The sequence below is a fragment of the Podarcis cretensis genome, assembly GCF_951804945.1.
Source record: "Podarcis cretensis genome assembly, chromosome: 1".
Classification (NCBI taxonomy): Eukaryota; Metazoa; Chordata; class Lepidosauria; order Squamata; family Lacertidae; genus Podarcis; species Podarcis cretensis.
Genome location: NC_137170.1, coordinates 28406731 through 28426727, shown reverse-complemented (window position 1 = coordinate 28426727; position 19997 = coordinate 28406731). Strand labels below are relative to the sequence as shown.

Genomic DNA, 19997 nt, shown 5'->3' with positions numbered 1-19997 from the left:
GACCATAAAGAAGGCTGATCACCGAAGAATTGATGCTTTTGAATTATGGTGCTGGAGGAGACTCTTGAGAGTCCCATGGACTGCAAGAAGATCAAACGCATCCATTCTTAAGGAAATCAGCCCTGAATGCTCACTGGAAGGACAAATCCTGAAGCTGAGGCTCCAATACTTTGGAGACCTCATGAGAAGAAAAGACTCCCTGGAAAAGACCCTGAGGTTGAGAAAGATGGAGGGCACAAGGAGAAGGGGACGACAGAGGACAAGATGGCTGGACAGTGTTCTCGAAGCTACCCAGCATGAGTTTGATCAAACTGCGGGAGGCAGTGGAAGACAGGAGTACCTGGCGTGTTCTGGTCCATGGGGTCACAAAGAGTTGGATGCGACTAAACAACTAAAGAACAACTACAGCTACAGAGAGCCCCATATACCCTTTAGAAAAGGCAATAAAGGCAAAGAAAAAAACCCACATTGGGAAGTCACTGATTTAGTACAGCTGGTGCAGCATTGTAGGTAAGTTTGTGGATTGTAACTCTGGAAACCCACCGTTCAAATCTTGCTGCACCCTTGAATTTACTAGGTGACCATAACAAGCCACACTAGGCTTAGGTCCCCAAATGCCTGCTTTAATGCCAGTGATCTAATGTCAGATTCCTGTTGCATCCAATATACAGGAAGTAATCAGCACGTAAGTTGTGTGGATAACATATTCCAATGCTGACTTTTGAACGATTCTCATGGATGCAAAGCATGTTTTTGTCTGTGACACCAACATTTTGACAAGTGTGTTCTGGAACCATTTTTAGACTAACATTATTTTGTGAGTAGGATTCAATCACATGGCAGCAAATTCAGGTTGCGTGATTGCAGTGAATTAGGTCATCTTGCACTGCAAGAAACCTGATTTGCAGTAAGGAAAGTGACAGGAAAACAAACTGGGAAAGGTGGGATAACAGTTGCTTGATGTAACACCATATAACCTCCCCATAAATCAAATTGAATGCTCAGTTATGGTAATAGTGGATGTCATATAACCTCCCCAGACCTTGTGCAAGCAAAAACCTTGGCAGAGGCACAAAGTGTACGTCTGGGTAGAGCTGTTCATGTTCCCTCTTTGCCTTTTAGTACTAGTAACAGGAGCACAGGAAGAGGTTTCTTTAGAATCAGGAACTGGGTAGTATGGTAGAAGCATGTACGCCTCTGTATCTGGACTGTTATTGCTAATACCTCCTATCTATAGTGTGGGCAGGTGAAGTATCAGTGCAGGCTGAGACATGCATGAACATGGGCAGCACAGATTAGAATGTAACCTAAACCTATAATCCTAAATATGTTTACTCAGATGTAGGTCCTATTGAAATGTGGAATCTTCCTCTGTCAAATATATATTGTTTAAACTGGAATGTATTTATTTTTATGTGTGTTATATAAACAGTGTGAGCTTCATAGGAAAATGTGCTTTGGCATTTTCAGATTCAGATATTCAACATAATGCACTAGGGAGAAAAGGGCATTCAGTACTGCTGAACATTGATTAGACACCAGTTTTCCAGTCTTCAGATCCAAAGCTGTGGTTTAAGTTGTGCTATCCTTTGAAATGCATTGTATTTCTCCACAGTCAAGGCAGAAACTCCTTCGATGAATCAATGTTTTCTTAACACTCTTTGTTCGGCTTGCTTGTTGACTAACTAAAAAACACACTTTCACGCTGGAGCCCTGAATCCTGTCCAGTTGGGACTGAGCCTCCTCACAGGCTGTAAACAAGGCTTGCTTTATCAGCCAGCATCAACATGTTGCTTATGAATCAGGGGACTGCGTTAGAAGTTACCAAGCTGTTCCTGGAACAGTCACATAAATGCTCCTCACGGAATCCAATTCCACAGCATAGGGCTGTTGTTGTTTTTTTGGACTGGTTCTGTGACATAGATTATATAAAAACAGCTGCCCCTCAAGCACAACAACAACAGACATCTGTGCAGTGACAACACTTGCCTTGTGCTTAGCAAGGGAAAACTTTCACGCATAACTAAAGCAAGGCTTAAGTTGGGCCAATTTAATGAGATGCCAGAAGGACCCATTAGGCTAAGGCTATGTACACCTGCTTGGGAATATAATGGGACTTACTCTGAGTAAACAAGCATAGGATTGCACTGTATTTTGGTATAGTCATCACCTTCACATTTTATAGCAAAGCAGCCCAAATTATGTATACAAAGAAAGATGTAAAGGTAAAGGTAAAGGTACCCCTGCCCGTACGGGCCAGTCTTGACAGACTCTGGGGTTGTGCGCCCATCTCACTTAAGAGGCCAGGGGCCAGCGCTGTCCGGAGACACTTCCTGGTCACGTGGCCAGCGTGACATCGCTGCTCTGGCGAGCCAGAGCCGCACACGGAAACGCCGTTTACCTTCCCGCCGGTAAGCGGTCCCTATTTATCTACTTGCACCCAGAGGTGCTTTCGAACTGCTAGGTTGGCAGGCGCTGGGACCGAGCAGCGGGAGCGCACCCCGCCGCAGGGATTCGAACCGCCGACCTTTCGATCGGCAAGTCCTAGGCGCTGAGGCTTTAACCCACAGCGCCACCTGCGTCCCTCAAAGAAAGATGTAGCTCTGCTCATTAGTAAGGTAGTAAATCTGTGTCTGGGATGAACCACTACAGACTGCAGGTGGTGACTCACGTGACTGACTTCTACCAATAAACAATGCCCCCTGAATTAAATCAGATGTCAGGGAGAAGGGTTTATTATAGCATCCCCCCTGCCCATCAAGCTCTCTGTGTTTGGAGGCTTTGGAATATAGGAGTTTTATTCATGTCAGCTTCTACCCGCAGCCTAAAGTGGTTCAGCCCAGAGAGGTTTACAATCTGTCAGAACAAGGCATAGGAAGAAGCCCAGCAGCAGATATGAAGGGTGCACAAAGTTAGGATTCTGCAAAAAGCTAGGCATATGCCTTTTGGCTTAACACACGTATACCACAGCCAAATCATAATGGTGCCAGAGCCAATGCCGGCAAGCTCTGACTCTGAGCTTTCTTTCTTTCTTTCTTTCTTTCTTTCTTTCTTTCTTTCTTTCTGAAGTCTCTAGCCCTCCTAGATAGGAAGTTGTAAGGAAATCCTTCTTCCCCAACATATGCAGAATGTCAGTTTTGGTCTGTTGTCCTCTCGCCCCGCCCCAGTCCCATTTCAAAGCAGAGAAAAGCAAACAAACCAGCCATCGATGCAATTCTTACCTTGTCCAGGACATACAGTCCCTGGATTCTAACACCTGTTGTTCAAATTCCTTTTGATCGAGTTTTTTTTTTTTTTAATGCTTTTATTGTCATTTTGATTATTGGATGTTTCTCCTTTTAGTCTTTTTAACCTCTGCTGAATTGGTTTTTATTGCTGTGTCTAGTATATAGTTTATTAATTTCTCACTGGATGTTTCACACTTGCCAAGTTGCCTTGAAGCTTTTATGTTGAAATGTTAGGTATAAAATGTTAAAAAAAATAATTTCACATTTTCGTATAATAGGGTTTTTGTTTTTTGCCACAGCTTGTGATAGCAGGGAGAAAGAAAGGAGTTGGAGGACAGGGAGACTAGACTTTGAATGGTAAACGGGATGAGGAGAAAAACGAAATACTGAGAAAAGAAGAGAAGGATAGTGGCATCCATCCTGCCTTCTCATTTTCGATATTTTTACCTAAACAAGTATCTGGGCAGTTTAACTAGACCCTGTGCATGTGCTGCTAAGTTTTTCTTGAAAAGGTTTCTCAAATACGCTTCTCCAACAAAGTTTTTCCTGTATCACCTTATACATTTTATATTTAAAGCACTCTTTGACCACTTTAACAGTCTTTGCTTCCCCCAAAGAATTCTGGGAACTACAGTTCCTTAAGGGAGATGGGAGTTGTTGCTCTTTGAGGGGACGCCTGCAAACTCTTGGGGTAAGCAGAGCCAGATTTGGGGGGATGGTGGGAAGAAAAGCAAAACGAAAAAAGGGGAGGCAATTAAGAACCATGAGAAGTGATGTTCAATACAATCAAGTACCGCTATGTTTAATTACTACTATTACTGTTGCAAATTTTCATATCTTCAAAAAATGTAATTACTTCGCTTTATGCAGGCATTCTGTTTGCACCTTCTGACAGAACACCGTTTCATCCATTAATGTTGCACGTTCCTCCAATATGACCCAGCACCCAAAATACAACTTTTCCCAGTATTATTACCCAGTTGAAGCACGAGTACCCACCAGAGTTTTTGTCGGGCAGCCGATTTATCCTCCACACGATGGAATTAAAGGCATGCTCATATTTGGCAGTTCCTAGTGTTACTCTCATTACTGGCTCAGAACTGGACACACTGGTGGATCCAAAGCTGGCGCTTTTGTTCACCTTTGCTTTCAAAGACTTTTCCCCGAGGACACTATCTCTGCGGAAGTTTTTCACCCACTCCTGTGGCACTGGGTAGCGGACCATCACATTTTCACAGGGGACCTGAGTGAGAGGGTCTCTGTTGGAGGAGAACCCCGGAGACATCATCAGCCAGCTCTGGAGCTCCACCTCGGCACCGTTGATGCTAGCTGCAACCCTCAAGGTGAAAGGCAGCGTCTTCTCGGAAAACACGCTTCTGAAGCGCATCAGTTCAAACCTGCAGGCGTCCAAGGGGTTAAACTGAATGACGCGGGCACTGGCGAATGCCTCCTCCTCCACGCAGGAGTGGAACTGGCAATCGTACAGCTTAATCCACTTGGTGGTGGTAGTGGGCATAATGTCCTGCCGCGAGACGATTTCGTTCCCTTTGACAAGGACATCGTTGAGACCCAGCCTGCATTCCGCCAGGCCAGAAAGGAAAGTGAGAACGTGCACTCGGGTCAACACATTGTGCTGCAAAATCCTATTGTCTCTTTTGGCCAAGGTGCCATAGAACTCGTCCTTTACATCCACAGTGATTTCCTCCTCTTGGTAGTTCAATCCCACTGTGCTCAGGTCTGTTGACGAGGCAGGCAAATCCATTAGTGTATCCTGGACCGCCCTGATGAAGCTGAGGAAGTCTTCATAGCTGGTGGTACCCAGCTTGATAACCTGCTCCCTCTCCGCTATGTGAGAGACAGCAGGCTTTGGCTGGTACTTCCTCTTTTCCTTGTAGGTGATGCGATCTATCCTCACACTGTGTATCCTCCCATTCTCATCATAGTTCTGGAGTTTGGGTTCTGAAATCTCATGGCTGATGTCAAGCTTGAATTCCTTGAAAGGCTTTTCCAATCCCTTCTCGTAAAAGAGCTGCAAGTACCGGCTCTCGGTCAGCTTGACGTAAATCGGCCCCCAGTGTCTAGATGACATGATGTTCTTCTTTTCTGGTATCCTCAGCATCATTGGCCAGCCATCTTTTCGCGGAGGTGGCCCCAGAAAGGACACAGTGCTGTATAGCTCAGTTGGCACTGTGGGGTCATCGTCGGGCAGAGTAAGACTGCTCAGCTGATCTGGGTCCCCGATCTGGAGTTGCTTGAGCTGCTCGACAGCATCTCTGTGCCTGAGGTGTTTACTTGGCTCATTAAAGCTGATGCAATCAGGCTCCTGATGGAGGGTAATGAGGGAGTCTCTCTGGTTTCTGCCAGAAATGGGAGAGGTTTGAGAATGCCTGTCCCGTTCTTCAAAGAAAGAGCTGAACGGGTTGATAGGAGAAGGCTGAATATCCCTCAGGGATTCGTCAAGGAAAGGGTTAGTAGCACTCCAAGGGGGTGTCCCACTAAATGAAGGCAAGCTGGTTATTGAAGAAAGGTCTAGTTTCTGAATTTTAGGGAGGTCAGCCAATGCACTTCTGGGGCGTTCCCTTTTCTTAAAGGATGAGGAGAGGGTAAGAGAGTTCACATCTGTGATCTGTGTTGTTGTGACTGCTGCTGCTGCTGCTGCAGTTGCTACTAATGGTGGGGAATCTGCTTTTACGGGGGATAAAGTGGATGGAGAATTGCAGCTGACTTCATTGTCATCAAAAGTCACCCAGCTGGGGAAACGAGCTGTTGTTGGGGTTTCACTATGGCCGTTTACAGATGTGCTATTCAGCTGCCAGCTGGTGGCCTCCATGCCTAGCTCTTCATCTTCGAGAAGGGATGAGGAATTGTCTATATGGAGAAATGAGAAGAAGTGTCAATCCTAGGATGCAAGTTCTAGGCATCATAGTACATTTCATCATGTCTACAATGGGCGGTATGCAACTAAGTAGCTGTGCTAGCATAAGGATTATCACTAGCATAATAGTATTTCCTCCTCTCCTCCACCCATGTGCATCCCACACCATCTCTAAATTTACTAAAGAGCCCTGTTAGGGAAGCTTTTAATATTTGATGAATCATTGTATTTTAATATTCTGCTGGAAGCTGCCCAGAGTGGCTGGGGAAACCCAGCCAAATGTGTGGGGTATAAATAATAAAATTTTTATTATTATTATTATTATTATTATTATTATTATTATTACTACTACTACTACTACTACTCTGGAGAGTTGTGGAGGGCAGATTTAGGGGTCACACAGGGGGAGCATGTGCCACTGTGCTAACAGAACCTTCACTTTAGCATTATATTGCATACAGTCCAATGAATGCCATAATTACAAACACAATGCAAGTACAATAGAAAGTTTTTTAGGGGGGGGGCAGCATGTGAGACAAACTGCTTTTGTCTCCTTTAGAAGGGAGAAACCACTTACAGAAATAAGCAACCTCCTTCGCAAGAGCTCATATGGAGCTAGACATTCTGATTCTGCTTTCTGTTCAGATTTTGTTTGTAACTACTGGTCAGATTCATGGAGCCAGAAAATGTAATTCTACTGTACAGGCTTTTACAAATAATAATAAAACTGTTGTTTGCTCATTTGCATTTACAAGTGCTTTCATCAACCACATAAATCTGTCTCTAGCCTATGCACAATCCTTGACTGCTTGTCATGTTCTGTGGAGGAGAGAATAACAACAGATGAGGAAGCCAAACTTCCACCATTAATTTATGAAACAGATTTGAGATAAAATATATTTCAATAAATGAAATGCGAACTATCATAAAATCTGCTCTTGACTACTAAACATGTCACTGTTAAACATCTCTATAAATGGTCAGTGAAGGGTTAAAGAAATTGGGAACCTAAATGGTATAATGCAGGTTTTCCTCCCCATGACTATGAAAACCACACTGAGAACCTGGATTGTGTGGTTAGTTCCTATGTGAAAAGCATCTCATCTCATATGCCCAGGCAAGCCGTATGATTACTGTTTGCATATGCCACGCAGCTCTGACTTTTGAAGATGGCAGACATATTGCCAGGTAATGCATGAATAAGGGCCCTTGTTGTCATGCCGCCTTCAGAACTATCAGCCTTGTTGAGCCAGAATAATTTAACAGTATGTCCAGAAGGTGGTGCCATAAAGCCAGACAAACCTAAGAGACCTCTTCCAAAATTATACACTAACTGCAAAACGTTTACCCCACGACCACCATGACACCAATTAATTGGTAGATCTCAAAAGTGTACACAGCGAGATTTTTACAGAAGCCTACTATGTTGCATTTGCACAGTCTATATAGCTAAAAAAGCCTAAAATGCCATGTTCCACATCTTCCTCTTACTCAGGAGCATGCTTGCAAGATCCTACACACATGTATGAAATGTCCTCAGAGAGTACAATGAAAAGTTGAGAGAAACAGAAGATCAAAGTGCAATGCCCATATTGCAAATGAACACTCCTTCTCTGTGCTTTGCCAGTTTTTGTGCTCTGCATTGGACACCCAATGGTTTGATTTGATTTGATTTGATATCAGGCCTATTTTGATATCAGGCCTTTTGAACCTTCCAGTTGCCAAAAATAACACAGGTCTCTGGCTCCCTGGACCTGAACTTATGCTGTACGGTGCCTAATTCCTTTTGGTATTCACCTGTTGCTTGACCTCAGCTCTAGATTACATTTTGAACCTGGGCCTATGCTCAACCTGCCTGAGGGCACCAACTGTAACATGACACTAGATCATCCTTCGAGTCTTCCCTGATGAGGGCTTTCAATAATCTCTATTTGTGATTTTAAAGTCCTGTAAATCAAAACAAAAACAGAAAACAAACCAACCCATGAACTATTTTCTTAGAATACCTGCCCCCAATCCACAGCTAATAGCTACTGAAGGCATGAAATGAATAGTGGAACCTCAGGTTTCATACGCTTCAGGTTACATATGCTTCAGGTTACAGACTTCGCAAACCCAGAAATAGTACCTCAGGTTAAGAACTTTGCTTCAGGATAAGAACAGAAATCGTGCTCCGGCGGCGCGACAGCAGCAGGAGGCCCCATTAGCTAAAGTGGTGCTTTAGGTTAAGAACAATTTCAGGTTAAGAACAGACCTCTGGAACAAATTAAGTACCATATTTTTTGCCCTATAGGACGCACCGTCCCATAAGGCGCACCTAATTTTTTTTTGGGGGGGGGAAATAAAGGGGAAAATTTTTATTTCCCCCCCAGGCACGGGGCTGGGACGGGGGAAGCCCAAGCTTCCCCCGACCCCAGCCCCCAGAACAGGCAACTCTCCGCAAGCCGTGGGAGCCCAGCGCGCCCAGCCTTTGGCATGCAGGCAACTCTCTGCAAGCAGCGGGAGCCCGGCGCGGGCTCCCACGGCTTGCGGAGATCTGCGCGAAGCCTGGAGAGCGAGAGGGGTCGGTGCGCACCGACCCCTCTCGCTCTCCAGGCTTCAGCGAAAGCCTGCATTCGCCCCATAGGAAGCACACACATTTCCCCTTCATTTTTGGAGGGGAAAAAGTGCGTCCTATGGGGCGAAAAATACGGTACTTAACCCGAGGTACCACTGTACTACAGCTTTGTAGTATTTTTCAACAACAAAAAGAAGAATATAGCAGCCTTGCCAACTATATCTGTGACCTTGAACAGAACACGGTGTGGGTGGGGAAGAGCACTTTGCTTGGAAAAGAGTGCATTTCCTAAGTACACAAGGACTTCAGTAAATGCAGCTCATCATCCAGCAGAAGTGCTTTCAACGATACTATAGGCTGCTTGGGTAGAAACCTGACTTGGAAGGTGGTGGGGAGGGGCTGAAGAAAACTGATAAAAGAACCCAGAGCTAGCAGAAAACTTGGTTCCCCAACCTCTTTATCTACATGGTGCTGCTGAGAGAACTATTTTAATTAGCGTCTGAATGACCTCCGACTCAATATTCACAGAACTTGAGGGCAGCAAAGCTTTTTATTATTCATACAGGGTGAAGATTAGCACTAATAACTGAAGTAGCAAGCTGAAAACATGTGCAGACACTTTATTCTATTTGCGGCTGGTTCGTACTTGTAGCCTGCCCTCACACAAGGCTCCTGGGTGGTTCTGCAAGCTCTTTCCTCACTGTGTTAGCTAAAGCTCCAGCTGCACTCGTGGCCCTTCGACCTGCTGTCACAGGAGGTCTTTTATGCCTCCCATCTCCAGGGCCAAGAGAGGGAAAAGCAGGGGCCTCGTGTGCAAACATATACAGACCTGAGGTTCCACGTAAATGTCCAATTGGGTAAGTGAGGCCCTGGAACTCCTAACATTACATTTTAATAATTTAGGTAAGCCACCATAGGGAACCTTTGGGTCCACACACATACACCCTGACCGAGGAAATCCAACAACGTGAGAGAATATGGGATGTGCCATATTTTAGCTCTTTTTCCATGCTCAGGTAATTTGGCTTGACAGGGAAATATTTTTGGAATTTGGTCTTGCATTCCAAGGCTCCATGGGAAGACTGTTCCATTGTTGCACGCGCCCTGCCCTGCTCAGGGAAGCAATTTATTCTCGCCACAACTGGTGAGGTAGAAATTAGGCTGAGAGAAAGCGCTTTTGCTCAAGGCCACCCATCACGTTATACAGCAGATACATGTTGCAATATAGGGATGCCCCCACATGAAGCACTCAGGAGCCAAGCCGTATTTTAAGTAGTGCTTAATAATAATAATAATAATAATAAAATAATACCCCACCCATCTGGCTGGGTTTCCCAGCCACTCTATTCCAGTTGCAGTCTTGCGTCATCATAAAGCAGTCTTCTTACATCCAGGAATCAGCATACATAGGTGGGATTATACACAGGGGAGAAGCCCCTGCGTGTGTGTGTGTGTGTGTGTGTGTGTGTGTGTGACAGACAACCATACCTTTTTATACCAGTTGGCTACAGACCAATTAGGCAACTCCCCATATCTTGGTTTCCTGATGCTGACTCATCACATGATGCTGAGTCAACATTCTACTGAACACAGAGTGTTAACTCCTTGATACCCACAACACTCTTAACAGGACATGCCGTCGGATGTTCCCTGTCCCGGTCAAAGCACACAGTTACCTTTAAGCCACATAGGCTAGAATGCAGCTACAAGTTAAATCCCAAAGCACCAGGGAAAGATCTCAGATGCTGCACAATAAGAGTACTGCTAGATCAGACCAAATGTCTGCCTGGTTCAGTATTCTGTTTCCCAGTGTGAGCTACAAGGAACCCACAAGGGCATAAAGGCAAGGATGATGAACATTTCTCATCCCAAGGACCAAATTCCCTTCTTCCTTCCTGGGGCCACATGACTTTTGTTTGGTGGGGCCAGAGGAAAAAGTGCACAGAGCAATGAATGTAATTTTTGACCTTTGTAAAAGACAAATAAAAAGCACTATCAAGAGTTCAAGGACACATTCCAGCCAGACAAAAATTATCTAGAGGGGTTCAAAGCATGACTGGTGAGGTGTGTGGCTTGGCCAGATCCCCCTGGAGGGACACATTTGGCCCCTGAGTCTTCGTTTGCCGTTTATGACATAAGGAAACATCCTGGATTGGGACCCTTTTGTGTGTGGGGAATAGGGGCTTTAACTCTTTGTCTCCCGATGTAGTTCCAAACAGCATCAGGCACCACGTGTCTGCTAATATGTTAAAGAAAAGTTTCCTCTTGAATGAAGGGGAGACTATGCCCCCCACAATACGAAGAGCAGGTGAGGGAGGCCTGACCTGGATTGAGACCAAAGCTCCCCTACTCCCAAGGTTCCAGTCTTTACCCATCTTATTCAGCCTTAAGTGCACTAGTGCACTAGTAAGAGACAAAAAGAATCTTGTGGCATATAAAAGACTAACAGATTCATTGGGGCAGAAGCTTCCATAAGGTAGAACCCAATTCATCACTTGACTGAGCTCTTGAGATTCAAAGTCTCCTTCCATTCAGCAGACACAAACATGCTGAAAGGACAAGCTACCAGCCTGCTAGGACCTCAGACCTGGCTCATATCCGCACACAGCTTAATATCTGCCTCCTCACATATTCCTATCTGAGATGGCTACATACAGGAGTTTCATTGCTGCCATTAAGACCATTAACAGGCTGCTAATATCAGATAGCTGCACAGGGGAGATAACACATCATACATGTCTCTTTAAGGTGCAAATGGAGTTTGTATATGGAGGATTCATCTGTTATTTCTAGTCACTGGTTGGAGTTCATACTTTCAGGTAGTGGAATGGCAGGTACAAAGTCTTGAAAGGAAAGGAAAAAAGCACAACACAGAAGATATCCACCAGGTATTAAAGGACGGAAGCCACAGCACGTTCAGACATAACTCTCTCTTGTTCTGCTTCTGAAAACACAGAACATGTTTGCTTTAAAATAGGACCAAGGAAAGTATGGTCAATATAAGATTGATTTGTTCTATCAGGGATGGATCTACATGCAGGAAAAAACACATGCTATAAATAAGTCAGAAATTAGATAGTTGTAACAAAAGGAGGGGAAACCTATGGAAAATCACGTACAAAAAATGTCTGCTCTCTGACGCCATCTGGTGTTGCATGTTTATAGTAATACATTCAAATCATTGTTTTTTGACTAAAATAGCTGAGTCCCAGCTCCCCAGTACAACTCCAATATGTTTACACAGTGACTATTTTGTTATTATGACATTCTGGTGGCTAAAATAACAGACAGGGAGTTCCAGTTCAAGTCTTAGCCAGGTGATTTCTGCAGGCCAACTACAAGGAGATCAGAGACAATACGAGCTTTTGTACAGGAAAAAGCTGTAAAGAAACTTGCCTTTGCTGCACCTGTTTTGCTGATAAACTGATAGCAGGTTTGCCAGATCAGCCAAAATCAGCAGTTCCAAAGCAAGAGAGGGTTCCTTATCAGTACTTTTGGCGACTGGTTGGTATACGGGTTGCAGGAGCCACAGCAAGGTTAATTTCATAAATGGTGAATGACACTCAAAGCTGGGATTTAGCCATATCTAAGAATATAATATATGTGGATAGACTTATAATTTCTTCAGGATTTCACACGACAGGAGAAAAAAAAGCAGCCATTTCTATTTTCAAAACATGCTTTCACAACATTGCCCAGAGCAGTTCTCATTGGTTTTCTCTTGAACTCAAAAATAGTAACACCGGTTTCCTGCTTCTGGTGCCCAGGGTATTTCCTAAGGATCAAATGTTAATGCAGAACTGTATCTTCTATCTGCTGAATATGACAAACAAAATGCCTGCACAAGATGAGAAGGAAGTAGACAATTTACATAGTATCGCTTTTGAAGCTTTCTGTAACAACAGATTGTCACTGTTTTGGGGGTTGAATATATGCTATATGGTAATTTACGGACCTCATAGGCATCTACAGCCATTAGCACATAGCAAAATATGTATTTTATCAAAGGATTTGTTGAACTGAAATACAATTAAGAAGTATGTTAATACTGTAGTGAAATACAATTAAGAAGTATATTAATAGTGAAATAATTATTAAGCTCTAACTGTATGTAGGTTTTATTTTATTTGTTTTTTATCTTATATTTTGGAAATGTAGATCCAGGTTTTTTTTCCTTTAAATTTTTTTGGGGCCCCCCTAGAGAGTGGGGCCCTAAGCTTTTTTAGCTTATAAGTAAATCCGGCACTGTTTGTAAATACATACACCATTTTATTTGCATGTTGCTTTTCTATAGTTAAAACTAGGCTCAAGGCAACTTACAACACGGGGCGGGGGCGGGGGAATAATTACAAACAGAACAGAAATCATCATAAACAATATATAAAAGATCAAAAAATACACCACCAAATTGAAACAATTTCCACATAAATCATAGAAAGATCTAAAATAAAGATATAAAAAATATAAATAACAGTGATTTGGCAGGGGGTTGGACTCGATGGCCCTTGTGGTCTCTTCCAACTCTATGATTCTGTGATTCAGTGGCAACCCCCACCAAAAAATCCCCTTAAATAATACCACAGCCCAAGAGTCTGTCTAACAGATGGTCAGTGGTCTGGCTGCCTGTGACAAACAGCCACTGGCCTGTCTGCATGTGGCAGGATATCAACATTCCTTTCATGTAATATTGCAGTCTCTGTCTCTGTCTCTCTCACACACCCCTTGTAGGTGAAGACACAAGACTGAGGAAAGCTCAGTCAAGCCAAGAGCAGCATGGCTGGCTGACTCCTGGGGTGGAGAAGCACTGTGAGGAATGATGTGGTGTCCAATGGCTGCTCCTCGCTCCTTAAGCAAATATGGTTGGCCTGCAACATTGTTATTGCTTTCAGTACACAAGCAACATGCATTTGATTATGACACCCCCTGCTTTGCACTGTATTTCCTCTGTATTGACATGAATGGGGTGGAATAACACAATGGCAATGTAATTCACATAGCAAGTTATGCAATTTTGCCACAGTAGACAGCAAGATGAATAACGTACCTTTTGGCAGAGGATGAACTGCAGCAGAATGGAAACACTACTGTATGCAAAGAAACAGGGTGGAATGGAAAACAAAGTCTTCTTACATCCCTGGTGTAGAACTAGGAACTGACTAGGTATAAGGCATCTTCCTCCTATGTTTCTACATATGCAAACCAACAGAGGACAGAGCGATAAGTGGTTGAGGAATATCAGTTAAAAGACTCAAAGGGAGCAAATACCCTCCTTATAAAAGAAACCATTTGAGTTCTATTATGGAAAGTCACTGTAACAGAGTAGGAGCAAAGGGTGGCCATACAATATATGGCCTAATACTCCATGTCCCTCTTGTGTGAATGGTTCAACGCTTTTTCTGGCCAGTGGTCAACCTGACATTTTAAACCCATGGTCCTGATATGTGGCAAACTGCTCACAAGCCTCAGGCACAAGAACAAAAGGGATCACTGCCATGCAAGGAGCTGAAGTATAAAAGTCACCACAAAACAGAAAATTTGTTGTGTTTTCCCCCTCTACACAAGCTTTTAGCAACCTAGGCGATCCTTGCATCAACTGGTGCAAGTTGCTGGGTATGAGATTAAACAGTCTTCGCAGTAAGGCTCTGTTCTGCTAAGAGGAAGGTACGTTTGTCAAACCCTCACCTTGATCAACTCCTGCCCGGAAACCTATGTCCCCACTGTGGAAGGACGTGTGGATCCAGAACTGGCCTCCACAGTCACTTACGGACTCTTTGTTAAAACCATGTTTATGGAAGACAATCTTACTCAGCTATGAGTGATCGCCAAAGAAGAAGAAGAAGAGATTAATATAGATAAGTGGAGGCAGCATTTTTATCATTTCCCACTTGTCAAGTTATTGCAAGGTTGCTGCCTAGCTGAGCTAGGCACAGCTGCCTTGAATATGAACAACAATCTTAAAATGCTAGGCAGAACAGACTAGCATATAATTTATGGCCATAAATTATGTCCATTCTTCCTTGCAGTAATAAACTTTAAAGCTATCACCATGGACATTTTGTTCAGATAGAGAGATAATTCAATTTCATTTTTGTTTGCTTTATATTGCCCATAAATTAAGAAGTAGCTGAACTAGCGGCTACACACTATAATAACCCAGAGCAGGACAAATATAACTCATTATTCCATATAATGAGAACAGTGGTGTTTACAAGCATGGTGTTGATGTATGAAAACTTTACAGCCAAATGTCAGAGAAATTACTTAGGGTTTGATGGGGTCTATAAGAAGAAAGAGTACAATGAAGACACCACAGAAGAGAATCAGAAAATGTTCCATAAATGCAGTTGTAGTAGGGGAAAATGATATTAAGTGCTTTGACTCCACATATCTGTGCAATAGAGCCCTGACCCCATGGTTGGAAAAAGCTGCTTGGGAAGGAATGATTGAGAGCAGAAACGTGAAGGAACTGGACTCTTTTCTCGTTTACTAGTTCCCTGCACCAAACTGTTTCGCCAGCAGCTTTTCCCCATGTGAAGATTTCAAATTTGCATCTATGACAGGGATAGGCAACCAATCGCCTTCTCAATCCAGCCCACAGACAGTCCGGGAATCAGCGTGTTTTTACATGAGTAGAATGTGTGCTTTTATTTAAAATGCATCTCTGCGTTATTTGTGGGGCATAGGAATTTGTTCATCCCCCCCCAAAAAAAAAATACCGCATTTTTCGCCCCATAGGACGCACTTTTTCCCCTCCAAAAATGAAGGGGAAATCTGGGTGCGTCCTATGGGGCGAATGCAGGCTTTCGCTGAAGCTTGGAGAGCGAGAGGGGTCGGTGTGCACCGACCCCTCTCGCTCTCCAGGCTTCAGGAAGACATCCGCAGCCTGAGCAGCCCTGCAGGAGGTCCGGCAGGGCTGTCTAGGCTGCGGATAGCAGCCTGCTTCCCGGAGCGTCGGGCGCCCTGAAAGCAGAGCGCCCGGCGCTTCGGGAGCACATCCGCAGCCTGGGCAGCCCTGTGGGAGTTCTCCGCAGGGCTCCCCACGCTGCGGATAGCAGCCTGCCGCCCGCAGGCAAGGCGCCCTGAAGCAGAGCGCCCTGCGCGCCGGGCAGACATCCGCAGCCTGGGGGGCCCTGCAGGGGTTCCCCGCAGGGCTCCCCACACTGCGGATAGCAGCCTGCTGCCTGAGGCAGACATTGGCCAGCCCCACAAGCTCAGGGAGGCGCAGCGCCCTCCCTCGACCTGGTTTGGTTTCCCCGACCTGCTTTTGGGGGGGAAATAAAGGAAAAAAATTTTTCCTTTATTTCCCCCCCCCAAAAAAACTAGGTGCGTCCTATGGGACGGAGCGTCCTATGGGACGAAAAATACGGTAGTCCAGCTCACCACATGGTCTGAGGGATGGTGGACCAGCCCATGCCTGAAAAGCTACTTTGGGGTCAATTTGGGGCATTTCTCCACTGCTTCTCTACCCTTACCTCTTCTCTACCCAGTCTTTCTTTCTTTCTTTCTTTCTTTCTTTCTTTCTTTCTGGGACTGGATATAGGGGGTTGGAGTAGATGACCGTTGGGTCCCTTCCAACTCTTCAGAGTCTACAATATAGTCACATTTGTAGTTCTACATACTCAGGTAGCCCTGTAATGAGCTTCTTCTCTGATCTGAACCACACCTAAGGCTAATACTCACTAAAGCATAATGGTTCTACCCAAAAAAGAAGTCCTCGTGGTTGCTTCTCTCTCCACTGGAAAGCAACCATCCCTGTCACACTGTGTTCCCTTCTTCTTTCCTGGGTCACAGTCCAAAAGCCAAACAACATCTCACCAGCAGATTTACCAATGACAGCTGTAGCATAGACAAAATTCTGGCACAGTCTGGCAATTTTAACAAACTGACTCAGGGCAGGACTGACCTTCCAAGTCTTCTTTACAGTGGGAAAGAAGACCTGTTCAGAGACCATCTGCTTCTGCTCTGGGAAGCTTTCGCACTGCTTTGAGCCTGTGCCAGGTAACATGGGTGGAACGTCATTTAGAACAAACATACTGGAATTGCTTCCCACCATCGTAGCTTCAGGCATTTCACCAGCAGCATCTTCTTTTGGGCTCCAGCCCACATTTAACACAGAATTGGGCATGTGTATGCTAGGGACGCAGGTGGCGCTGTGGGTTAAAGCCTCAGCGCCTAGGACTTGCCGATCGAAAGGTCGGCGGTTCGAATCCCTGCGGCGGGGTGCGCTCCCGCTGCTCGGTCCCAGCGCCTGCCAACCTAGCAGTTCGAAAGCACCTCCGGGTGCAAGTAGATAAATAGGGACCGCTTACCAGCGGGAAGGTAAACGGTGTTTCCGTGTGCAGCTCTGGCTCGCCAGAGCAGCGATGTCACGCTGGCCACGTGACCCGGAAGTGTCTCCGGACAGCGCTGGCCCCTGGCCTCTTAAGTGAGATGGGCGCACAACCCCAGAGTCTGTCAAGACTGGCCCGTACGGGCAGGGGTACCTTTACCTTTACCTTTATGCCAGGGGCTTCCTCCTCAGTTGTTATGCAGGGCTGGTGGCCAGCTCCTACAGTTCATCCAGAAGCAGACTATTTCTCGGAGATTATAGTGATTCAGTTTGAGAACAGAAGTTTTATTGATCAACCACTGATCCCAGCCCCTGCCCTCCTGACTTCTAACCCACAGTAGCCCTCAAGCTTCAGGGGCAGTACATAAACACACACGCAGGTTCCCCTAGGACAGATGGGGAACCTGTGGCCTTGCAAGTGTTGTGGGACTCCCTCTCCCATCATCTCTGCCGTGCGGGGGGTGGGGGGGCTAATGGGAATTGGGAGTACAGTGATACCTCGGGTTAAGAACTTAATTCGTTCTGGAGGTTCGTTCTTAACCTGAAACTGTTCTTAACCTGAAGAACCACTTTAGCTAATGGGGCTTCCCGCTGGCACCGTGCCACCGCCATGTGATTTCTGTTCTTATCCTGAAGCAAACTTCTTAACCCAAGGTACTATTTCTGGGTTAGCAGAGTCTGTAACCTGAAGCGTCTGTAACCCGAGGTACCACTGTATAACACCTGTAGGACCATAGTTTCCCCATCTCTGCCCTAGGATGTGCCTCTAAGCAGCTTTGGACCCGGTTATCTCAGAGTCTGCCTGCTTCTATATAAACCTTCCTTGCCGTTCAGATCAGTTACAAAGCCCTTGCTCTCTGTCACAGGAGAGACATGGTCTTCTTGGTAGCCTTGCTAGGGGCCTGGAACTCCCTGCAGTGGAAATTTAACCAGCATGCAAAACACTGCTTTTCTAGCTGACTTATAAATAAATAAATAATTTTTAAAAAATTGTATACCACCCTTCATCTGTAGATCTCAGGACGGTTCACAACATAAAATTACAATATAAAAACCACAAAAATATATGATAAAAATAATAAACAAATCAAACCAAACCAAATCAATAATCTCCCCTCCCACAACACATTTAAAAGGGCATTGTATGTCAAATCAGCCAAAGGCCTGGTTGAAGAGGAACATTTTCACCTGGTGCCTAAATGTGTATAATGAAGGCACTAGCCGAACCTCAAACCACAAACAGGTGGGAGCCGTTGCAGAAAAGGCCCATTTTCATGTTGCCACCCTCTGGACCTCACATAGAGGAGGCACATGAAGAAGGGCCTGGGTAGGTTCATATGGAGAGAGGTGGTCCTTGAGGTATTGCGGCCCTGAGCCATTTAAGGCTTTATAAGTCAAACACAGCACTTTGAATTGGGCCGAAAACTAATTGGCAGCCAGTGCAGTCCTGCAGCTGTAATTGTAGTTTTTACTGAGATTTGCTCTGCTGTTGTTTCTGTTCTGCTCCTCTTCTTTATTTTGACTGATATGAAATTGATTATAAAATGTTATTCTTTGTTTTGTTGTATTTTGCATTCCCCCCCCCGCACCACTTTGATACTTCTTAACAGGTATAAGCGGGACACAATTATATGAATCTGTTTCAAGCTAGACCACAGATCCATCTAGCTTGGCATTATTTAAACTGACTAGCAGTTGCTCTCCAAGACCACAGGCAAAAGACCTTCTCATCTGCTTCTTGGACTTGCCAGGGGTCAAATCTGAAACCTTTTGCAACATGTATATTTTACATCTTAGCTATAGTCCATTCCACCGTTCTGTTACTTCTTCCTTAACAGCATGGTTTCAGAATGAAGGAACCTTCCCTGGAAATGAGGACCTTTCCAAATTCCCTTTCCCTCAAAACACACACACACAGTTTTTACTCACTTGTTGCATAAAATGCATCACTGTAACTTTTTTGTTGCACGGAAGCAATGTATGATTATGTAATATTTCAATGGAAGGGACAGTTACCTTTTCTCAGAACACAAAAACGTGAACATTTTCTTGGTTGGTGGGAAAATGTATTTCCTCAGTCTCCAGAAGCCAGGCTGGGTTCTAAGAACCATTGAGATAACGGAACCAAAAAGAAGTCACTCTGGCAACTTGGGCAAGGTGCAGCAATAATATAAGTTAAGAGGCTCTATTTCGCTTTCTCTACTGCCAGACAAAACCAAGCGCCTGGGAACCACTACTTGTAAGTTTGCATGATTATAGAGCAATTGAGCCTGGAACCAGGCTGCTTGCACGCATCCCATTATTCCCCTCCTTGGGAACCTGGGACACTTGGGAACAGAAACACTGCATCTTATTTACATCTCTGCAGCCCAGACCTCAAGGCTCCAAAAAAGAGTGAAGGACATGTGTGCTGATGATGCAACACTCATAACAAGAGAGCTATTCATCCCCTGACCTTCATCTCTGAAGGAAAGGCAACCTTCTTGCCTTAACTTGGGACCCTCCTCTGACATGGGTGCCCATCAATCAAACAAACCTCAATAATAAAGTCTCACAATGACTAAAGCAGCCACTCACAATGGCAGGAAATTAACAGAAGCCAATATCGGACTATTATCTTCCATTCGTCACTTGGGATTTTGTTGGCTTCCTTTTATTTGTGCGCACACAAAGCTACACAAGTTCATCAGATTACCAGGGGTCACATCACAGAAATCCAGAAAGCGGAATTAGGCAAGAGGCCACTGTTTCCTCTCTCACAACATTCAACGCTCACCTTCTCCTATAGACAACATGAGCACATAAGGAAAGGAGGAAGTTCATGAAAAGGAAAAAGTAAGTACCAAGCCTATGATTTCAGGACAAAGCTGACCTGCAAAAGAACCACATGATTCAAGAATGAGCAATTCATAATATCCAGGAACAAGATCTTATAATTACTTTGGGACTGCATGGTGAGAAGTAGACAGGAAATCCATGCTTCCTTCTCCATTTCACACCACAAACAAC

The 19997-nt window shown here is 44.7% G+C and overlaps 1 protein-coding gene across 1 annotated transcript in view; it reads right to left on the bottom strand.

Annotated features, from left to right (window-relative positions):
- STON2 (stonin 2) overlaps positions 1 to 19997 on the bottom strand; it is a 66695-nt gene that overhangs the window by 5373 nt on the left and 41325 nt on the right. Inside the window, exon 5 of the mRNA XM_079988709.1 lies at positions 4227 to 6095. Coding sequence (XP_079844835.1) covers positions 4227 to 6095 — 1869 coding nt within the window. The remainder of the gene's footprint in view (positions 1 to 4226; positions 6096 to 19997) is intronic.